Here is an 18,763-nt window from a genome sequence, read left to right as displayed (position 1 = left end):
ATAGAAGCTGTTCAACAGTCTGATGGTAATAGAAGCTGTTCAACAGTCTGATGGTAATAGAAGCTGTTCAACAGTCTGATGGTCTGGTAATAGAAGCTGTTCAACAGTCTGATGGTCTGGTAATAGAAGCTGTTCAACAGTCTGATGGTAATAGAAGCTGTTCAACAGTCTGATGGTAATAGAAGCTGTTCAACAGTCTGATGGTAATAGAAGCTGTTCAACAGTCTGATGTTAATAGAAGCTGTTCAACAGTCTGATGGTGATAGAAGCTGTTCAACAGTCTGATGGTCTGGTAATAGAAGCTGTTCAACAGTCTGATGGTGATAGAAGCTGTTCAACAGTCTGATGGTCTGGTAATAGAAGCTGTTCAACAGTCTGATGGTAATAGAAGCTGTTCAACAGTCTGATGGTAATAGAAGCTGTTCAACAGTCTGATGGTCTGGTAATAGAAGCTGGTCAACAGTCTGATGGTAATAGAAGCTGTTCAACAGTCTGATGGTGATAGAAGCTGTTCAACAGTCTGATGGTAATAGAAGCTGTTCAACAGTCTGATGGTAATAGAAGCTGTTCAACAGTCTGATGGTAATAGAAGCTGTTCAACAGTCTGATGGTGATAGAAGCTGTTCAACAGTCTGATGGTAATAGAAGCTGTTCAACAGTCTGATGGTAATAGAAGCTGTTCAACAGTCTGATGGTCTGGTAATAGAAGCTGTTCAACAGTCTGATGGTAATAGAAGCTGTTCAACAGTCTGATGGTAATAGAAGCTGTTCAACAGTCTGATGGTGATAGAAGCTATTCAACAGTCTGATGGTAATAGAAGCTGTTCAACAGTCTGATGGTAATAGAAGCTGTTCAACAGTCTGATGGTCTGGTAATAGAAGCTGTTCAACAGTCTGATGGTAATAGAAGCTGTTCAACAGTCTGATGTTGATAGAAGCTGTTCAACAGTCTGATGGTAATAGAAGCTGTTCAACAGTCTGATGGTCTGGTAATAGAAGCTGTTCAACAGTCTGATGGAGATAGAAGCTGTTCAACAGTCTGATGGTAATAGAAGCTGTTCAACAGTCTGATGGTGATAGAAGCTGTTCAACAGTCTGATGGTAATAGAAGCTGTTCAACAGTCTGATGGTGATAGAAGCTGTTCAACAGTCTGATGGTCTGGTAATAGAAGCTGTTCAACAGTCTGATGGTAATAGAAGCTGTTCAACAGTCTGATGGTAATAGGAGCTGTTCAACAGTCTGATGGTCTGATAATAGAAGCTGTTCAACAGTCTGATGGTAATAGAAGCTGTTCAACAGTCTGATGGTAATAGAAGCTGTTCAACAGTCGGATGGTCTGGTAATAGAAGCTGTTCAACAGTCTGATGGTGATAGAAGCTGTTCAACAGTCTGATGGTAATAGAAGCTGTTCAACAGTCTGATGGTAATAGAAGTTGTTCAACAGTCTGATGGTAATAGAAGCTGTTCAACAGTCTGATGGTCTGGTAATAGAAGCTGTTCAACAGTCTGATGGTCTGTTGATAGAAGCTGTTCAACAGTCTGATGGTGATAGAAGTTGTTCAACAGTCTGATGGTAATAGAAGCTGTTCAACAGTCTGATGGTAATAGAAGCTGTTCAACAGTCTGATGGTGATATAAGCTGTTCAACAGTCTGATGGTGATAGAAGCTGTTCAACAGTCTGATGGTAATAGAAGCTGTTCAACAGTCTGATGGTAATAGAAGCTGTTCAACAGTCTGATGGTAATAGAAGCTGTTCAACAGTCTGATGGTGATAGAAGCTGTTCAACAGTCTGATGGTAATAGAAGCTGTTCAACAGTCTGATGGTGATAGAAGCTGTTCAACAGTCTGATGGTGATAGAAGCTGTTCCACAGTCTGATGGTAATAGAAGTTGTTCAACAGTCTGATGGTAATAGAAGCTGTTCAACAGTCTGATGGTAATAGAAGCTGTTCAACAGTCTGATGGTAATAGAAGCTGTTCAACAGTCTGATGGTGATAGAAGCTGTTCAACAGTCTGATGGTAATAGAAGCTGTTCAACAGTCTGATGGTGATAGAAGCTGTTCAACAGTCTGATGGTCTGGTAATAGAAGCTGTTCAACAGTCTGATGGTGATAGAAGCTGTTCAACAGTCTGATGGTCTGGTAATAGAAGCTGTTCAACAGTCTGATGGTAATAGAAGCTGTTCAACAGTCTGATGGTGATAGAAGCTGTTCAACAGTCTGATGGTGATAGAAGCTGTTCAACAGTCTGATGGTAATAGAAGCTGTTCAACAGTCTGATGGTGATAGAAGCTGGTCAACAGTCTGATGGTAATAGAAGCTGTTCAACAGTCTGATGGTAATAGAAGCTGGTCAACAGTCTGATGGTAATAGAAGCTGGTCAACAGTCTGATGGTAATAGAAGCTGTTCAACAGTCTGATGGTGATAGAAGCTGTTCAACAGTCTGATGGTCTGGTGATATAAGCTGTTCAACAGTCTGATGGTCTGGTAATAGAAGCTGTTCAACAGTCTGATGGTAATAGAAGCTGTTCAACAGTCTGATGGTAATAGAAGCTGTTCAACAGTCTGATGGTGATAGAAGCTGTTCAACAGTCTGATGGTAACAGGAGCTGTTCAACAGTCTGATGGTGATAGAAGCTGTTCAACAGTCTGATGGTCTGGTAATAGAAGCTGTTCAACAGTCTGATGGTGATAGAAGCTGTTCAACAGTCTGATGGTCTGGTGATAGAAGCTGTTCAACAGTCTGATGGTGATAGAAGCTGTTCAACAGTCTGATGGTCTGGTGATAGAAGCTGTTCAACAGTCTGATGGTAATAGAAGCTGTTCAACAGTCTGATGGTGATAGAAGCTGTTCAACAGTCTGATGGTCTGGTGATAGAAGCTGTTCAACAGTCTGATGGTAATAGAAGCTGTTCAACAGTCTGATGGTCTGGTGATAGAAGCTGTTCAACAGTCTGATGGTAATAGAAGCTGTTCAACAGTCTGATGGTGATAGAAGCTGTTCAACAGTCTGATGGTGATAGAAGCTGTTCAACAGTCTGATGGTAATAGAAGCTGTTCAACAGTCTGATGGTAATAGAAGCTGTTCAACAGTCTGATGGTAATAGAAGCTGTTCAACAGTCTGATGGTAATAGAAGCTGTTCAACAGTCTGATGGTCTGGTAATAGAAGCTGTTCAACAGTCTGATGGTAATAGAAGCTGTTCAACAGTCTGATGGTGATAGAAGCTGTTCAACAGTCTGATGGTAATAGAAGCTGTTCAACAGTCTGATGGTGATAGAAGCTGTTCAACAGTCTGATGGTAATAGAAGCTGTTCAACAGTCTGATGGTGATAGAAGCTGTTCAACAATCTGATGGTCTGGTAATAGAAGCTGTTCAACAGTCTGATGGTGATAGGAGCTGTTCAACAGTCTGATGGTAATAGAAGCTGTTCAACAGTCTGATGGTAATAGAAGCTGTTCAACAGTCTGATGGTGATAGAAGCTGTTCAACAGTCTGATGGTAATAGAAGCTGTTCAACAGTCTGATGGTAATAGAAGCTGTTCAACAAACTGATGGTAATAGAAGCTGTTCAACAGTCTGATGGTAATAGAAGCTGTTCAACAGTCTGATGGTAATAGAAGCTGTTCAACAGTCTGATGGTCTGGTAATAGAAGCTGTTCAACAGTCTGATGGTAATAGAAGCTGTTCAACAGTCTGATGGTGATAGAAGCTGTTCAACAGCCTGATGGTAATAGAAGCTGTTCAACAGTCTGATGGTGATAGAAGCTGTTCAACAGTCTGATGGTAATAGAAGCTGTTCAACAGTCTGATGGTGATAGAAGCTGTTCAACAGTCTGATGGTGATAGAAGCTGTTCAACAGTCTGATGGTGATAGAAGCTGTTCAACAGTCTGATGGTAATAGAAGCTGTTCAACAGTCTGATGGTGATAGAAGCTGTTCAACAGTCTGATGGTGATAGAAGCTGTTCAACAGTCTGATGGTGATAGAAGCTGTTCAACAGTCTGATGGTAATAGAAGCTGTTCAACAGTCTGATGGTCTGGTAATCGAAGCTGTTCAACAGTCTGATGTCCCTCAGGTAGACATTCTGGCTGTCCCTCCTGGACACATTCTGTCTGTCCCTCAGGTAGACATTCTGTCTGTCCCTCAGGTAGACATTCTGTCTGTCCCTCAGGTACACAGTCTGTCTGTCCCTCAGGTACACAGTCTGGCTGTCCCTCAGGTACACAGTCTGGCTTTTCACCCAATAAATATTTGATTTTATAGTTTCAAATTCTTTGTACTGAATGATAATTTTGGGAAAGAAATATTATCTTTAATTTGAGTATTTGTCACAGTGTAATAGGAAAGCAGCTTGGTCTCTACCTCTCCCCTGGAGCAGAGTGAACACAGCCTGTCCTCCTGCAGCCAGGTTTGTCTGTGACGACTGGTCTCTATAGCAAGACTGTCCTCTCTGGGCAGCCAGGTTTGTCTGTGACGACCGGTCTCTATAGCCAGACTGTCCTCTCTGGGCAGCCAGGTCAGAGCCCAGGTCAGACAGAACCTTTGATTAACGGTCAGAGCCCAGGTCTGACAGAACCTGTGGTTAACAGTCAGAGCCCAGGTCTGACAGAACCTGTGGTTAACAGTCAGAGCCCAGGTCTGACAGAACTTGTGGTTAACCTTGATTTCAGTGTTGTGTAGGGTGAGACCAGGTGCCTTGATTTCAGGGTTGTGTAGAGTGAGACCAGGTGCTGCAGATTCTTGTAATGTTTTGGCCAATTCATTAATGTAGATGTTAAATAGTGTTGGACTTATTGGACAGCCCTGTTTCACTCCACGTCCCTGAGAGACTGAGAGAAGCTTGTTGCCAGTTTTAACCACACATTTGTTTTTAGTGTTTTCCCTCCATTACCACTTTCTATTAGTTTATATAAAAACCTTTGTGCCAAGTTGAATCAAATGCTTTCTTGAAGTCTACAAAACACGAGCAGATTGTGTCTTTGTTTTGGTTGACTTGTTTGTCAATTAGAGTGGAGGGTATAAATGTGGTCTGTTGTACGATCATTTAAAAAAAAAATCAATCTGGCTTCTGTTCAAGACTTTGAGTGAAACGTTTTCACACACAAAAAAACACAGAAGATATGTTTAAAGTTAGAGTCCGTGCTCGTTTCTGGTTTACTCACTCAGTTTGGTCGTTTGATGTAGTTGTATTAACTCCCCTTGCCAGGTTTGTTCTAGCTCGTTTCTTCTGGCTAGCTTGTTAGTCTGCTGGCTAGGTTTTTGTGGTGTAGCTAGCTAGCGAGAGTCAAAACTTATTCATTTGATGGACAAAGGTACTTCTTGTCTTGAATTATTTTTTTAGATTTGAGTGTTTATCTCATTCTAAAAACACAACAAAACTGAAATAAGTCAGCAGCTCACTTTGAGCACGTCTGTAACTCTCCCTCTTCCTACCCTTCCTCTTTTCCCTCCTCTTCCTCTTTTCCCTTTCTTACCACTCCTCCTCATCCTCTTCCTCCCCTTTCCTATTGCTTTTCCCCCGCATCATTCTCTTGCTCCCCTTCCTCTTCTCCCTCCTCTTCCTCATCCTCCTTCTCCCCTTCCTCTTCTCCTCCCTCCTCCTCCCCTTCCTCTTCTCCCTCCACTTCCACCTTCACCTCTTCTCCCTCCTCCTCCTCCCCTTCCTCTTCTCCCTCCTCTTCCACCTCCTCCTCTTCTCTCTCCTCCTCCTCCCCTTCCTCTTCTCCCTCCTCTTCCACCTTCTCCTCTTCTCCCTCCTCCTCTTCTCCCTCCTCTTCCACCTTCTCCTCTTCTCCTCCCTCCTCCTCCTCCTCCTCCTCCTCCTCTACTTTAACTCTGGTGGGAAATGGCTGACAGCCGACCTCTCCTTTCCTCATCCTCCTCTACTTTAACTCTGGTGGGAAGTGACCTCTCCTTTCCTCATCCTCCTCTACTTTAACTCTGGTGGGAAGTGAGCTGACAGCCGACCTCTCCTTTCCTCATCCTCCTCTACTTTAACTCTGGTGGGAAGTGAGCTGACAGCCGACTCTCCAACCTGTATCTGTATGTGTGTCTACGATGAAATAGTAAAGTCATGTTTTTGTTCTCCTCTCCAGGGTTCTCTGTGTCAGTACCTGAGTCTGCAGACAGGAGACTGGGTCAGCTGTTGTCGCCTCACACACTCTGTCACACGGGGGCTGGCCTACCTGCACACTGAGCTGCTGAGAGGAGGTAGGAGTCAGAGCTCTGGGACCTTCATCTTTCTTTAGCCCAGTGAGTCTGTGTGTGAATAAAAAATCCTTGAGAACACAGACTTATACTGAGACCTCAAAGCCTGTATGATGAGGAGGGGGAGGGGAGGAGGAGAGGGAGGATATTGAGGATGATGATGATTTAGGTTGTAAGTCATGTTTTTCCTAAAGCAGAATATGTAAGGCAAAAGGCCCATGGTATTTCTACTCCCTAATGTCATGTTTAGAAAGCCAGGGAGGAAAACAGAGATGCTCTAATTGGTTTTATCATATCAGCCTCTACTCCCAGTGTAGAGAATGGAGTCATGCCAGAGAGCTAACACACTGTTCTGTTCTTCATCAAATGACAAGCTGCTGGGCTTCTGGCTAGGGAGAAGGCATCAAGCTGGGGCCTTATAGGGCTGCTCTCTCTGTCTGTCTCTCTCTGTGTCTCTCTTTCTCTGTCTGTCTCTCTCTCTGTGACTCTCTCTCTTTGTCTTTCTGTCTCTCTCTCTGTATGTCTCTCTCTCTCTGTCTCTCTCTCTCCTCTCTCTGTGTCTCTCTCTCTCTCTCTGTCTGTCTCTCTCTCTGTATGTCTCTCTCCCTGTGTGTGTCTCTCTCTGTGTCTTTCTCTCTCTGTCTGTCTCTCTCTGTATGCCTCTCTCTCTCTGTCTCTCTCTCTCTGTGTATGTCTCTCCCTCTGTGTCTCTCTCTCTCTCTCTTTCTGTGTCTCTCTCTCTCTCTCTCTCTCTCTGTCTGTCTGTCTGTCTGTCTGTCTGTCTGTCTGTCTGTCTGTCTGTCTGTCTGTCTGTCTGTCTGTCTGTCTGTCTGTCTGTCTGTCTGTCTGTCTCTCGCAATTCAATTCAAGGGCTTTATTGACATGGGAAACATATGTTATCATTGCCAAAGCAAGTGAAGTAGATAATAAACAAAAGTGAAATAAACAATTAAAGTAAACATTACACTCATCAATGTTCCAAAATAATAAAAACATTTCAAATGTCATATTATGTTCAATAGTTAAAGTAGAAAAGGGAAAATAAATATTTATGCATTTACAATTGTGTTATATAGTGTAATAAATATTACAGTTAAACCGTAGTACTGTGTTATATAGTGTAATATTACAGTTTAACCGTAGTACTGTGTTATATAGTGTAATATTACAGTTTAACCGTAGTACTGTGTTATATAGTGTAGTATTACAGTTTAACCGTAGTACTGTGTTATATAGTGTAATATTACAGTTTAACCGTAGTACTGTGTTATATAGTGTAATATTACAGTTTAACCGTAGTACTGTGTTATATAGTGTAATATTACAGTTTAACCGTAGTACTGTGTTATATAGTGTAGTATTACAGTTTAACCGTAGTACTGTGTTATATAGTGTAATATTACAGTTTAACCGTAGTACTGTGTTATATAGTGTAATATTACAGTTAAACCGTAGTACTGTGTTATATAGTGTAGTATTACAGTTTAACCGTAGTACTGTGTTATATAGTGTAATATTACAGTTTAACCGTAGTACTGTGTTATATAGTGTAGTATTACAGTTTAACCGTAGTACTGTGTTATATAGTGTAATATTACAGTTTAACCGTAGTACTGTGTTATATAGTGTAATATTACAGTTTAACCGTAGTACTGTGTTATATAGTGTAATATTACAGTTTAACCGTAGTATTAACTGCAGTATTCAGCAAGGAGCTCTAAGTCATGACATGAACATAAAGCAGACAGTAACATGGAGACATTCAGAGACCTTCCTCCTCCCTCCTCTTCTCCCTCCCCTCCTCTCTCTCTCACCCTTCCTCATCTTCCCTCCCTCCCTCCCTCCCTCCCTCCCTCCCTCCCTCCCTCCCTCCCTCCCTCCCTCCCTCCCTCCCTCTTCTCTCTCTCTCGCCCTCCTTCTCGCTCTCTTGCCCTTCCTCCCCCCTCCCTCCTCTTCTCTCTATCTCGCCCTTTCTCCTCCCTCCTCCTCTCTCTCTCTCCTTCCTCCCTCCCTCCTCTTCTCTCTCTCTCCTTCCTCCTCCCTCCTCCTCTCTCTCTCCTCCCTCCCTCCCTCCCTCCCTCCCTCCCTCCCTCCCTCCCTCCCTCCCTCCTCCTCTCCTCTCCTCTCCTCTCCTCTCCTCTCCTCTCCTCTCCTCTCCTCTCCCTCCCTCCCTCCCTCCCTCCCTCCCTCCCTCCCTCCCTTCCTTCCTTCCTTCCTTCCTGTCCTCTCTTCCAGACATCTACAAGCCAGCCGTATCTCACAGGGACCTAAACAGCAGGAATGTTCTAGTAAAGAACGACGGGACGTGTGTGATCAGTGACTTTGGTCTGTCCATGAAGCTGACAGGGAACCGCCTGGTCAGGCCTGGAGAGGAGGAGAACGCTGCCATCAGTGAGGTGAGTCACTAACCTCTGACCTCTAACCCAGAGAGGTGGAAAATGCTGCCATCGGTGAGGTTAGTCAGAAGAGGACCCAGCGGTTCTGGAGGGTTAGTGTAGTGTTATAACACTGGTTCTGTCTCTCTCCAGGTGGGTACAGTCCGCTACATGGCCCCAGAGGTTCTGGAGGGTTAGTGTAGTGTTATAACACTGGTTCTGTCTCTCTCCAGGTGGGAACGATCCGCTACATGGCCCCAGAGGTTCTGGAGGGTTAGTGTAGTGTTATAACACTGGTTCTGTCTCTCTCCAGGTGGGAACGATCCGCTACATGGCCATAGAGGTTCTGGAGGGTTAGTGTAGTGTTATAACACTGGTTCTGTCTCTCTCCAGGTGGGAACGATCCGCTACATGGCCCCAGAGGTTCTGGAGGGTTAGTGTAGTGTTATAACACTGGTTCTGTCTCTCTCCAGGTGGGAACGATCCGCTACATGGCCCCAGAGGTTCTGGAGGGTTAGTGTAGTGTTATAACACTGCTTCTGTCTCTCTCCAGGTGGGTACAGTCCGCTACATGGCCCCAGAGGTTCTGGAGGGTTAGTGTAGTGTTATAACACTGCTTCTGTCTCTCTCCAGGTGGGTACAGTCCGCTACATGGCCCCAGAGGTTCTGGAGGGTTAGTGTAGTGTTATAACACTGGTTCTGTCTCTCTCCAGGTGGGTACAGTCCGCTACATGGCCCCAGAGGTTCTGGAGGGTTAGTGTAGTGTTATAACACTGGTTCTGTCTCTCTCCAGGTGGGAACGATCCGCTACATGGCCCCAGAGGTCCTGGAGGGTTAGTGTTGTGTTATAACACTGGTTCTGTCTCTCTCCAGGTGGGTACAGTCCGCTACATGGCCCCAGAGGTTCTGGAGGGTTAGTGTAGTGTTATAACACTGGTTCTGTCTCTCTCCAGGTGGGAACGATCCGCTACATGGCCCCAGAGGTTCTGGAGGGTTAGTGTAGTGTTATAACACTGGTTCTGTCTCTCTCCAGGTGGGAACGATCCGCTACATGGCCATAGAGGTTCTGGAGGGTTAGTGTAGTGTTATAACACTGGTTCTGTCTCTCTCCAGGTGGGAACGATCCGCTACATGGCCCCAGAGGTTCTGGAGGGTTAGTGTAGTGTTATAACACTGGTTCTGTCTCTCTCCAGGTGGGAACGATCCGCTACATGGCCCCAGAGGTTCTGGAGGGTTAGTGTAGTGTTATAACACTGCTTCTGTCTCTCTCCAGGTGGGTACAGTCCGCTACATGGCCCCAGCGGTTCTGGAGGGTTAGTGTAGTGTTATAACACTGCTTCTGTCTCTCTCCAGGTGGGTACAGTCCGCTACATGGCCCCAGAGGTTCTGGAGGGTTAGTGTAGTGTTATAACACTGGTTCTGTCTCTCTCCAGGTGGGTACAGTCCGCTACATGGCCCCAGAGGTTCTGGAGGGTTAGTGTAGTGTTATAACACTGGTTCTGTCTCTCTCCAGGTGGGAACGATCCGCTACATGGCCCCAGAGGTCCTGGAGGGTTAGTGTTGTGTTATAACACTGGTTCTGTCTCTCTCCAGGTGGGTACAGTCCGCTACATGGCCCCAGAGGTTCTGGAGGGTTAGTGTAGTGTTATAACACTGGTTCTGTCTCTCTCCAGGTGGGAACGATCCGCTACATGGCCCCAGAGGTCCTGGAGGGTTAGTGTTGTGTTATAACACTGCTTCTGTCTCTCTCCGGGTGGGTACAGTCCGCTACATGGCCCCAGAGGTCCTGGAGGGTTAGTGTAGTGTTATAACACTGGTTCTGTCTCTCTCCAGGTGGGAACGATCCGCTACATGCCCCCAGAGGTTCTGGAGGGTTAGTGTAGTGTTATAACACTGGTTCTGTCTCTCTCCAGGTGGGAACGATCCGCTACATGGCCATAGAAGTTCTGGAGGGTTAGTGTAGTGTTATAACACTGGTTCTGTCTCTCTCCAGGTGGGTACAGTCTGCTACATGGCCCCAGAGGTTCTGGAGGGTTAGTGTAGTGTTATAACACTGGTTCTGTCTCTCTCCAGGTGGGTACAGTCCGCTACATGGCCCCAGAGGTTCTGGAAGGGGCGGTGAACCTGAGGGACTGTGAGTCGGCTCTGAAGCAGGTGGACATGTACGCCCTGGGCCTCATCTACTGGGAGACCTTCATGAGGTGTACTGACCTCTTCCCAGGTAATAACCCTGACCTCTAACCCTGGGCCTCATCTACTGGGAGACCTTCATGTGGTGTACTGACCTCTTCCCAGGTAATAACCCTGACCTCTAACCCTGGGCCTCGTCTAGAGAGGGCAGATACTCGTTTGAACAACAGGCACAACTCCGATATACTCTTAAAAAAGTATTCATACCCCTTAAATTATTCCACATTTTGTTGTTATAGCCTGAATTCAAAATTGATTAAATATATACAGTCGGGGCAAAAAAGTGTTTAGTCAGCCACCAATTGTGCAAGTTCTCCCACTTAAAAAGATGAGAGGCCTCTAATTTTCATCATAGGTACACTTCAACTATGACAGACAAAATGAGAAAAAAAATACAGAAAATCACATTGTAGGATTTTTAATGAATTTATTTGCAAATTATGGTGGAAAATAAGTATTTGGTCAATAACAAAAGTTTATCTCAATACTTTGTTATATACCCTTTGTTGGCAATGACAGAGGTCAAACGTTTTCTGTAAGTCTTCACAAGGTTTTCACACACTGTTGCTGGTATTTTGGCCCATTCCTCCATGCAGATCTCCTCTAGAGCAGTGATGTTTTGGGGCTGTTGCTGGGCAACACGGACTTTCAACTCCCTCCAAAGATTTTCTATGGGGTTGAGATCTGGAGACTGGCTAGGCCACTCCAGGACCTTGAAGTGCTTCTTACGAAGCCACTCCTTCGTTGCCCGGGCTGTGTGTTTGGGATCATTGTCATGCTGAAAGACCCAGCCACGTTTCATCTTCAATGCCCTTGCTGATAGAATGAGGTTTTCACTCAAAATCTCACAATACATGGCCCCATTAATTCTTTCCTTTACACAGATCAGTCGTCCTGGTCCCTTTGCAGAAAAACAGCACCAAAGCATGATGTTTCCACCCCCATGCTTCACAGTAGGTATGGTGTTCTTTGGATGCAACTCAGCATTCTTTGTCCTCCAAACACGACGAGTTGAGTTTTTAGCAAAAAGTTATATTTTGGTTTCATCTGACCATATGACATTCTCCCAATCTTCTTCTGGATCATCCAAATGCTCTCTAGCAAACTTCAGACGGGCCTGGACATGTACTGGCTTAAGCAGGGGGACAAGTCTGGCCCTGCAGGATTTGAGTCTCTGGCGGCGTAGTGTGTTACTGATGGTAGGCTTTGTTACTTTGGTCCCAGCTCTCTGCAGGTCATTCACTAGGTCCCCCCGTGTGGTTCTAGGATTTTTGCTCACCGTTCTTGTGATAATTTTGACCCCACGGGGTGAGATCTTGCGTGGAGCCCCAGATCGAGGGAGATTATCAGTGGTCTTGTATGTCTTCCATTTCCTAATAATTGCTCCCACAGTTGATTTCTTCAAACCAAGATGCTTACCTATTGCAGATTCAGTCTTCCCAGCCTGGTGCAGGTCTACAATTTTGTTTCTGGTGTCCTTTGACAGCTCTTTGGTCTTGGCCATAGTGGAGTTTGGAGTGTGACTGTTTGAGGTTGTGGACAGGTGTCTTTTATACTGATAACAAGTTCAAACAGGTGCCATTAATACAGGTAACGAGTGGAGGACAGAGGAGCCTTTTAAAGAAGAAGTTACAGGTCTGTGAGAGCCAGAAATCTTGCTTGTTTGTAGGTGACCAAATACTTATTTTCCACCATAATTTGCAAATAAATTCATAAAAAATCCTACAATGTGATTTTCTGTATTTTTTTCTCTCATTTTGTCTGTCATAGTTGAAGTGTACCTATGATGAAAATTACAGGCCTCTCTCATCTTTTTAAGTGGGAGAACTTGCACAATTGGTGGCTGACTAAATACTTTTTTTGCCCCACTGTATATATATTTTTTAAAGTCTCTAAGAGTGATTACAGCTGTGAGTCTTTCTGTGTAAGTCTCTAAGAGTGATTACATCTGTGAGTCTTTCTGGGTAAGTCTCTAAGAGTGATTACAGCTGTGAGTCTCTCTGGGTAAGTCTCTAAGAGTGATTACAGCTGTGAGTCTCTCTGGGTAAGTCTCTAAGAGTGATTACATCTGTGAGTCTTTCTGGGTAAGTCTCTAAGAGTGATTACATCTGTGAGTCTTTCTGGGTAAGTCTCTAAGAGCGATTACAGCTGTGAGTCTCTCTGGGTAAGTCTCTAAGAGTGATTACAGCTGTGAGTCTCTCTGGGTAAGTCTCTAAGAGTGAATACAGCTGTGAGTCTCTCTGGGTAAGTCTCTAAGAGTGATTACAGCTGTGAGTCTCTCTGGGTAAGTCTCTAAGAGTGATTACAGCTGTGAGTCTCTCTGGGTAAGTCTCTAAGAGCTTTCCACACCTGGATTGCTTGCTGTTTGGGGTTTTAGGCTGGGTTTCTGTACAGCACTTTGAGATATCAGCTGATGTAAGAAGGGCTATAGAAATACATTTGATTTGATTTGATTGGGCACCATTTGCCCTTTTATTCTTTTCAGAATTCTTCAAGCTCTGTTAAACTGGTTGTTGAGTGTTGCTAGACAACCATTTTCAGGTCTCACCTTAGATTTTCAAGTAAATTTAAGTCAAAACTGTAACTCGGCTACTCAGGAACATTCACTGTCTTCTTCGTAAGCATCTCCATTGTAGAGTTGGCGTTGTGCTTTACGTTATTGTCCTGCTGAAGTGTGAATTCATCTGAACAAGGTTTTTCTCTAGGATTTTGCCTGTGTCTAGTTCCATTCTATTTATTTTTTATCCTGGAAAACTCCCCAGTCCTTAACAATTACATTCATACACATAACACGATGCAGACACCACTATGCTTGAAAATATAGAGAGTGCTACTCAGTAATGTGTTGTATTGTATTTGCCCCAAACATAACACTTTGTATTCAGGACAAAACGTTTTTATTCTGTACAGGCTTCCTTTTCACTCTGTCAATTAGGTTAGTAATGTGGAGTAACTACAATGTTGTTGATCCATCCTCTGTTTTCTCCTATCACAGGCATTGAACTCTGTTTTAAAGTCACCATTGGCCTCATGGTGAAATCCTTGAATTGTTTCCTTCCTCTCTGGCAACTGAGTTAGGAAGGACGCCTGTATCTTTGTAGTGACTGGGTGTATTGATGCACCATCCAAAGTGTAATTAATAACTTCACCATGCTCAAAGGGATATTCAATGTTTGCTATTTTTTATTTATTTATTTTTTTACCACACTACCGTGCTCTCCTGAGTCACTGGCTGTTTCTCAATATGCACACTACCGTGCTCTCCTGAGTAACTGGCTGTTTCTCAATACGCACACTACCGTGCTCTCCTGAGTCACTGGCTGTTTCTCAATATGCACACTACCGTGCTCTCCTGAGTAACTGGCTGTTTCTCAATACGCACACTACCGTGCTCTCCTGAGTAACTGGCTGTTTCTCAATATGCACACTACCGTGCTCTCCTGAGTAACTGGCTGTTTCTCAATATGCACACTACCGTGCTCTCCTGAGTCACTGGCTGTTTCTCAATATGCACACTACCGTGCTCTCCTGAGTCACTGGCTGTTTCTCAATACGCGAACTACCGTGCTCTCCTGAGTAACTGGCTGTTTCTCAATATGCACACTACCGTGCTCTCCTGAGTAACTGGCTGTTTCTCAATATGCACACTACCGTGCTCTCCTGAGTCACTCGCTGTTTCTCAATATGCACACTACCGTGCTCTCCTGAGTCACTGGCTGTTTCTCTATACGCACACTACCGTGCTCTCCTGAGTAACTGGCTGTTTCTCAATATGCACACTACCGTGCTCTCCTGAGTAACTGGCTGTTTCTCAATATGCACACTACCCTGCTCTCCTGAGTAACTGGCTGTTTCTCAATATGCACACTACCGTGCTCTCCTGAGTCACTGGCTGTTTCTCAATACGCACACTACCGTGCTCTCCTGAGTAACTGGCTGTTTCTCAATATGCACACTACCGTGCTCTCCTGAGTAACTGGCTGTTTCTCAATATGCACACTACCGTGCTCTCCTGAGTCACTGGCTGTTTCTCAATATGCACACTACCGTGCTCTCCTGAGTCACTGGCTGTTTCTCAATACGCACACTACCGTGCTCTCCTGAGTAACTGGCTGTTTCTCAATATGCACACTACCGTGCTCTCCTGAGTCACTGGCAGTTTCTCAATATGCACACTACCGTGCTCTCCTTAGTCACTGGCTGTTTCTCAATGAAACTGTGTCCTCCAGGAGAGACGGTAATGATGATATTGTGTCCTCCAGAAGAGACGGTAATGATGATATTGTGTCCTCCAGGAGAGATGGTAATGATGATATTGTGTCCTCCAGGAGAGATGGTAATGATGATATTGTGTCCTCCAGGAGAGATGGTAATGATGTTATTGTGTCCTCCAGGAGAGATGGTAATGATGATATTGTGTCCTCCAGGAGAGACGGTAATGATGACATTGTGTCCTCCAGGAGAGACGGTAATGATGACATTGTGTCCTACAGGAGAGATGGTAATGATGATATTGTGTCCTCCAGGAGAGATGGTAATGATGATATTGTGTCCTCCAGGAGAGATGGTAATGATGATATTGTGTCCTCCAGGAGAGATGGTAATGATGATATTGTGTCCTCTAGGAGAGATGGTAATGATGACATTGTGTCCTCCAGGAGAGATGGTAATGATGATATTGTGTCCTCCAGGAGAGATGGTAATGATGATATTGTGTCCTCCAGGAGAGATGGTAATGATGATATTGTGTCCTCCAGGAGAGATGGTAATGATGATATTGTGTCCTCCAGGAGAGATGGTAATGATGACATTGTGTCCTCTAGGAGAGATGGTAATGATGACATTGTGTCCTCCAGGAGAGATGGTAATGATAATATTGTGTCCTCCAGGAGAGATGGTAATGATGACATTGTGTCCTCCAGGAGAGATGGTAATTAATATATTGTGTCCTCCAGGAGAGATGGTAATGATGATATTGTGTCCTCCAGGAGAGATGGTAATGATGACATTGTGTCCTCCAGGTGAGGCGGTGCCCGACTACCAGATGGCGTTCCAGGCCGAGGCAGGGAACCACCCATCCTTTGAGGACATGCAGGTTCTGGTCTCCAGAGAGAAAGAGAGACCCAAGTTCCCTGAGGCCTGGAAGGAGAACAGCCTGGTGAGCCTGAGTGCTATTGTCCTGCCCTTACATGTGTGTTTGGCCTCGCTCCTAACCTCTCTCCTAACCTCGCTCCGAGCCTCGCTACGAGCCTCTCTCCTAACCTCGCTCCTAACCTCTCTCCTAACCTCGCTCTGAGCCTCGCTCCTAGCCTCGCTCCTAGCCTCGCTCCTAGCCTCTCTCCTAGCCTCGCTCCTAGCCTCGCTCCTAACCTCGCTCCTAACCTCTCTCCTAAACTCGCTCCTAACCTCTCTCCTAACCTCGCTCCTAACCTCGCTCCTAACCTCTCTCCTAACCTAGCTCCTAACCTCGCTCCTAGCCTTGCTCCTAGCCTCGCTCCTAACCTCTCTCCTAATCTCGCTCCTAGCCTCGCTCCTAACTTCGCTCCAAGCTCACTCCTAGCCTCGCTCCTAACCTCTCTCCTGATCTCGCTCCTAACCTCTCTCCTAACCTCGCACCTAGCCTCGCTCCTAGCCCCGCTCCTAACCTCGCTCCTAACCTCGCTCCTAACCTCGCTCCTAGCCTCGCACCTAACCTCTCTCCTAGCCTCGCTCCTAACCTCTCTCCTAGCCTCGCTCCTAGCCTCGCTCCTAGCCTCGTTTCTAACCTCGCTCCTAACCTCTCTCTTCTCCCTCATTGAACTCATCAGAAAGGGGAAGCTGAAGGTGAAACCTAATGCTGATCTTCCACCATTCTGGTCTCACCTGGCAAGACCCCTGTAATCAATGCAGATGAAGGGGAGGAGAGCATTGAGATGTAGAGTAATTGAGAATAGAATTGAGATGTGTGACTACGGACCTCCCCCCCAGGCGGTACGTTCCCTAAAGGAGACCATGGAGGACTGTTGGGACCAGGATGCTGAGGCCAGGCTGACCGCTCAGTGTTCAGAGGAACGCATGGCTGAACTACTGCTGATCTGGGACAGGACCAAGTCTGTCAGCCCCACGGTTAACCCTATGACCACCACACTGCAGAATGAGAGGTGAACACACACACACACACACACACACACACACACACACACAGGACCAAGTCTGTCAGTCCTACAGTTAACCCCATGAGCACCGTACTGCAGAACGAAAGGTGTGTCACAGCATGTAGGCCTTACTGTATAATCACATCTCTCAGCTAGTTGTCTCTACGCAGCATGTAGGCCTTACTGTATAATCACATCTCTCAGCTAGTTGTCTCTACGCAGCATGTAGGCCTTACTGTATAATCACATCTCTCAGCTAGTTGTCTCTACGCAGCATGTACAGTGCCTTGCGAAAGTATTCGGCCCCCTTGAACTTTGCGACCTTTTGCCACATTTCAGGCTTCAAACATAAAGATATAAAACTGTATTTTTTTGTGAAGAATCAACAACAAGTGGGACACAATCATGAAGTGGAACGACATTTATTACTTTGCAGCACCACCTTTTGCTGCGATTACAGCTGTAAGTCGCTTGGGGTATGTCTCTATCAGTTTTGCACATCGAGAGACTGACATTTTTTCCCATTCCTCCTTGCAAAACAGCTCGAGCTCAGTGAGGTTGGATGGAGAGCATTTGTGAACAGCAGTTTTCAGTTCTTTCCACAGATTCTCGTTGGATTCAGGTCTGGATTTTGACTTGGCCATTCTAACACCTGGATATGTTTATTTTTGAACCATTCCATTGTAGATTTTGCTTTATGTTTTGGATCATTGTCTTGTTGGAAGACAAATCTCCTTCCCAGTCTCAGGTCTTTTGCAGACTCCATCAGGTTTTCTTCCAGAATGGTCCTGTATTTGGCTCCATCCATCTTCCCATCAATTTTAACCATCTTCCCTGTCCCTGCTGAAGAAAAGCAGGCCCAAACCATGATGCTGCCACCACCATGTTTGACAGTGGGGATGGTGTGTTCAGCTGTGTTGCTTTTACGCCAAACATAACGTTTTGCATTGTTGCCAAAAAGTTCAATTTTGGTTTCATCTGACCAGAGCACCTTCTTCCACATGTTTGGTGTGTCTCCCAGGTGGCTTGTGGCAAACTTTAAACAACACTTTTTATGGGTATCTTTAAGAAATGGCTTTCTTCTTGCCACTCTTCCATAAAGGCCAGATTTGTGCAATATACGACTGATTGTTGTCCTATGGACAGAGTCTCCCACCTCAGCTGTAGATCTCTGCAGTTCATCCAGAGTGATCATGGTCCTCTTGGCTGCATCTCTGATCAGTCTTCTCCTTGTATGAGCTGAAAGTTTAGAGGGACGGCCAGGTCTTGGTAGATTTGCAGTTGTCTGATACTCCTTCCATTTCAATATTATCGCTTGCACAGTGCTCCTTGGGATGTTTAAAGCTTGGGAAATATTTTTGCATCCATATCCGGCTTTAAACTTCTTCACAACAGTATCTCGGACCTGCCTGGTGTGTTCCTTGTTCTTCATGATGCTCTCTGCGCTTTTGACGGACCTCTGAGACTATCACAGTGCAGGTGCATTTATACGGAGACTTGATTACACACAGGTGGATTGTATTTATCATCATTAGTCATTTAGGTCAACATTGGATCATTCAGAGATCCTCACTGAACTTCTGGAGAGAGTTTGCTGCACTGAAAGTAAAGGGGCTGAATAATTTTGCACGCCCAATCTTTCAGTTTTTGATTTGTTAAAAAAGTTTGAAATATCCAATAAATGTCGTTCCACTTCATGATTGTGTCCCACTTGTTGTTGATTCTTCACAAAAAAATACAGTTTTATATCTTTATGTTTGAAGCCTGAAATGTGGCAAAAGGTCGCAAAGTTCAAGGGGGCCAAATACTTTCGCAAGGCACTGTAGGGCCTTACTGTATAATCACATCT

At 45.1% G+C, this 18,763-nt stretch overlaps 1 protein-coding gene across 1 annotated transcript in view; it reads left to right on the top strand.

The window, feature by feature from the left end:
• LOC110504983 (bone morphogenetic protein receptor type-2-like) overlaps positions 1 to 18,763 on the top strand; it is a 146,325-nt gene that overhangs the window by 112,303 nt on the left and 15,259 nt on the right. Inside the window, exons 6-10 of the mRNA XM_036975362.1 lie at positions 6,104 to 6,218; positions 8,451 to 8,611; positions 10,664 to 10,811; positions 15,802 to 15,938; positions 16,748 to 16,920. Of these exons, the coding sequence (XP_036831257.1) occupies positions 6,104 to 6,218; positions 8,451 to 8,611; positions 10,664 to 10,811; positions 15,802 to 15,938; positions 16,748 to 16,920 (734 nt within the window). The remainder of the gene's footprint in view (positions 1 to 6,103; positions 6,219 to 8,450; positions 8,612 to 10,663; positions 10,812 to 15,801; positions 15,939 to 16,747; positions 16,921 to 18,763) is intronic.

The sequence above is a fragment of the Oncorhynchus mykiss genome, chromosome 3 (genome assembly GCF_013265735.2).
Source record: "Oncorhynchus mykiss isolate Arlee chromosome 3, USDA_OmykA_1.1, whole genome shotgun sequence".
In the NCBI taxonomy this organism is placed as follows: domain Eukaryota; kingdom Metazoa; phylum Chordata; class Actinopteri; order Salmoniformes; family Salmonidae; genus Oncorhynchus; species Oncorhynchus mykiss.
This window is presented reverse-complemented; position numbering and strand designations above follow the sequence as displayed.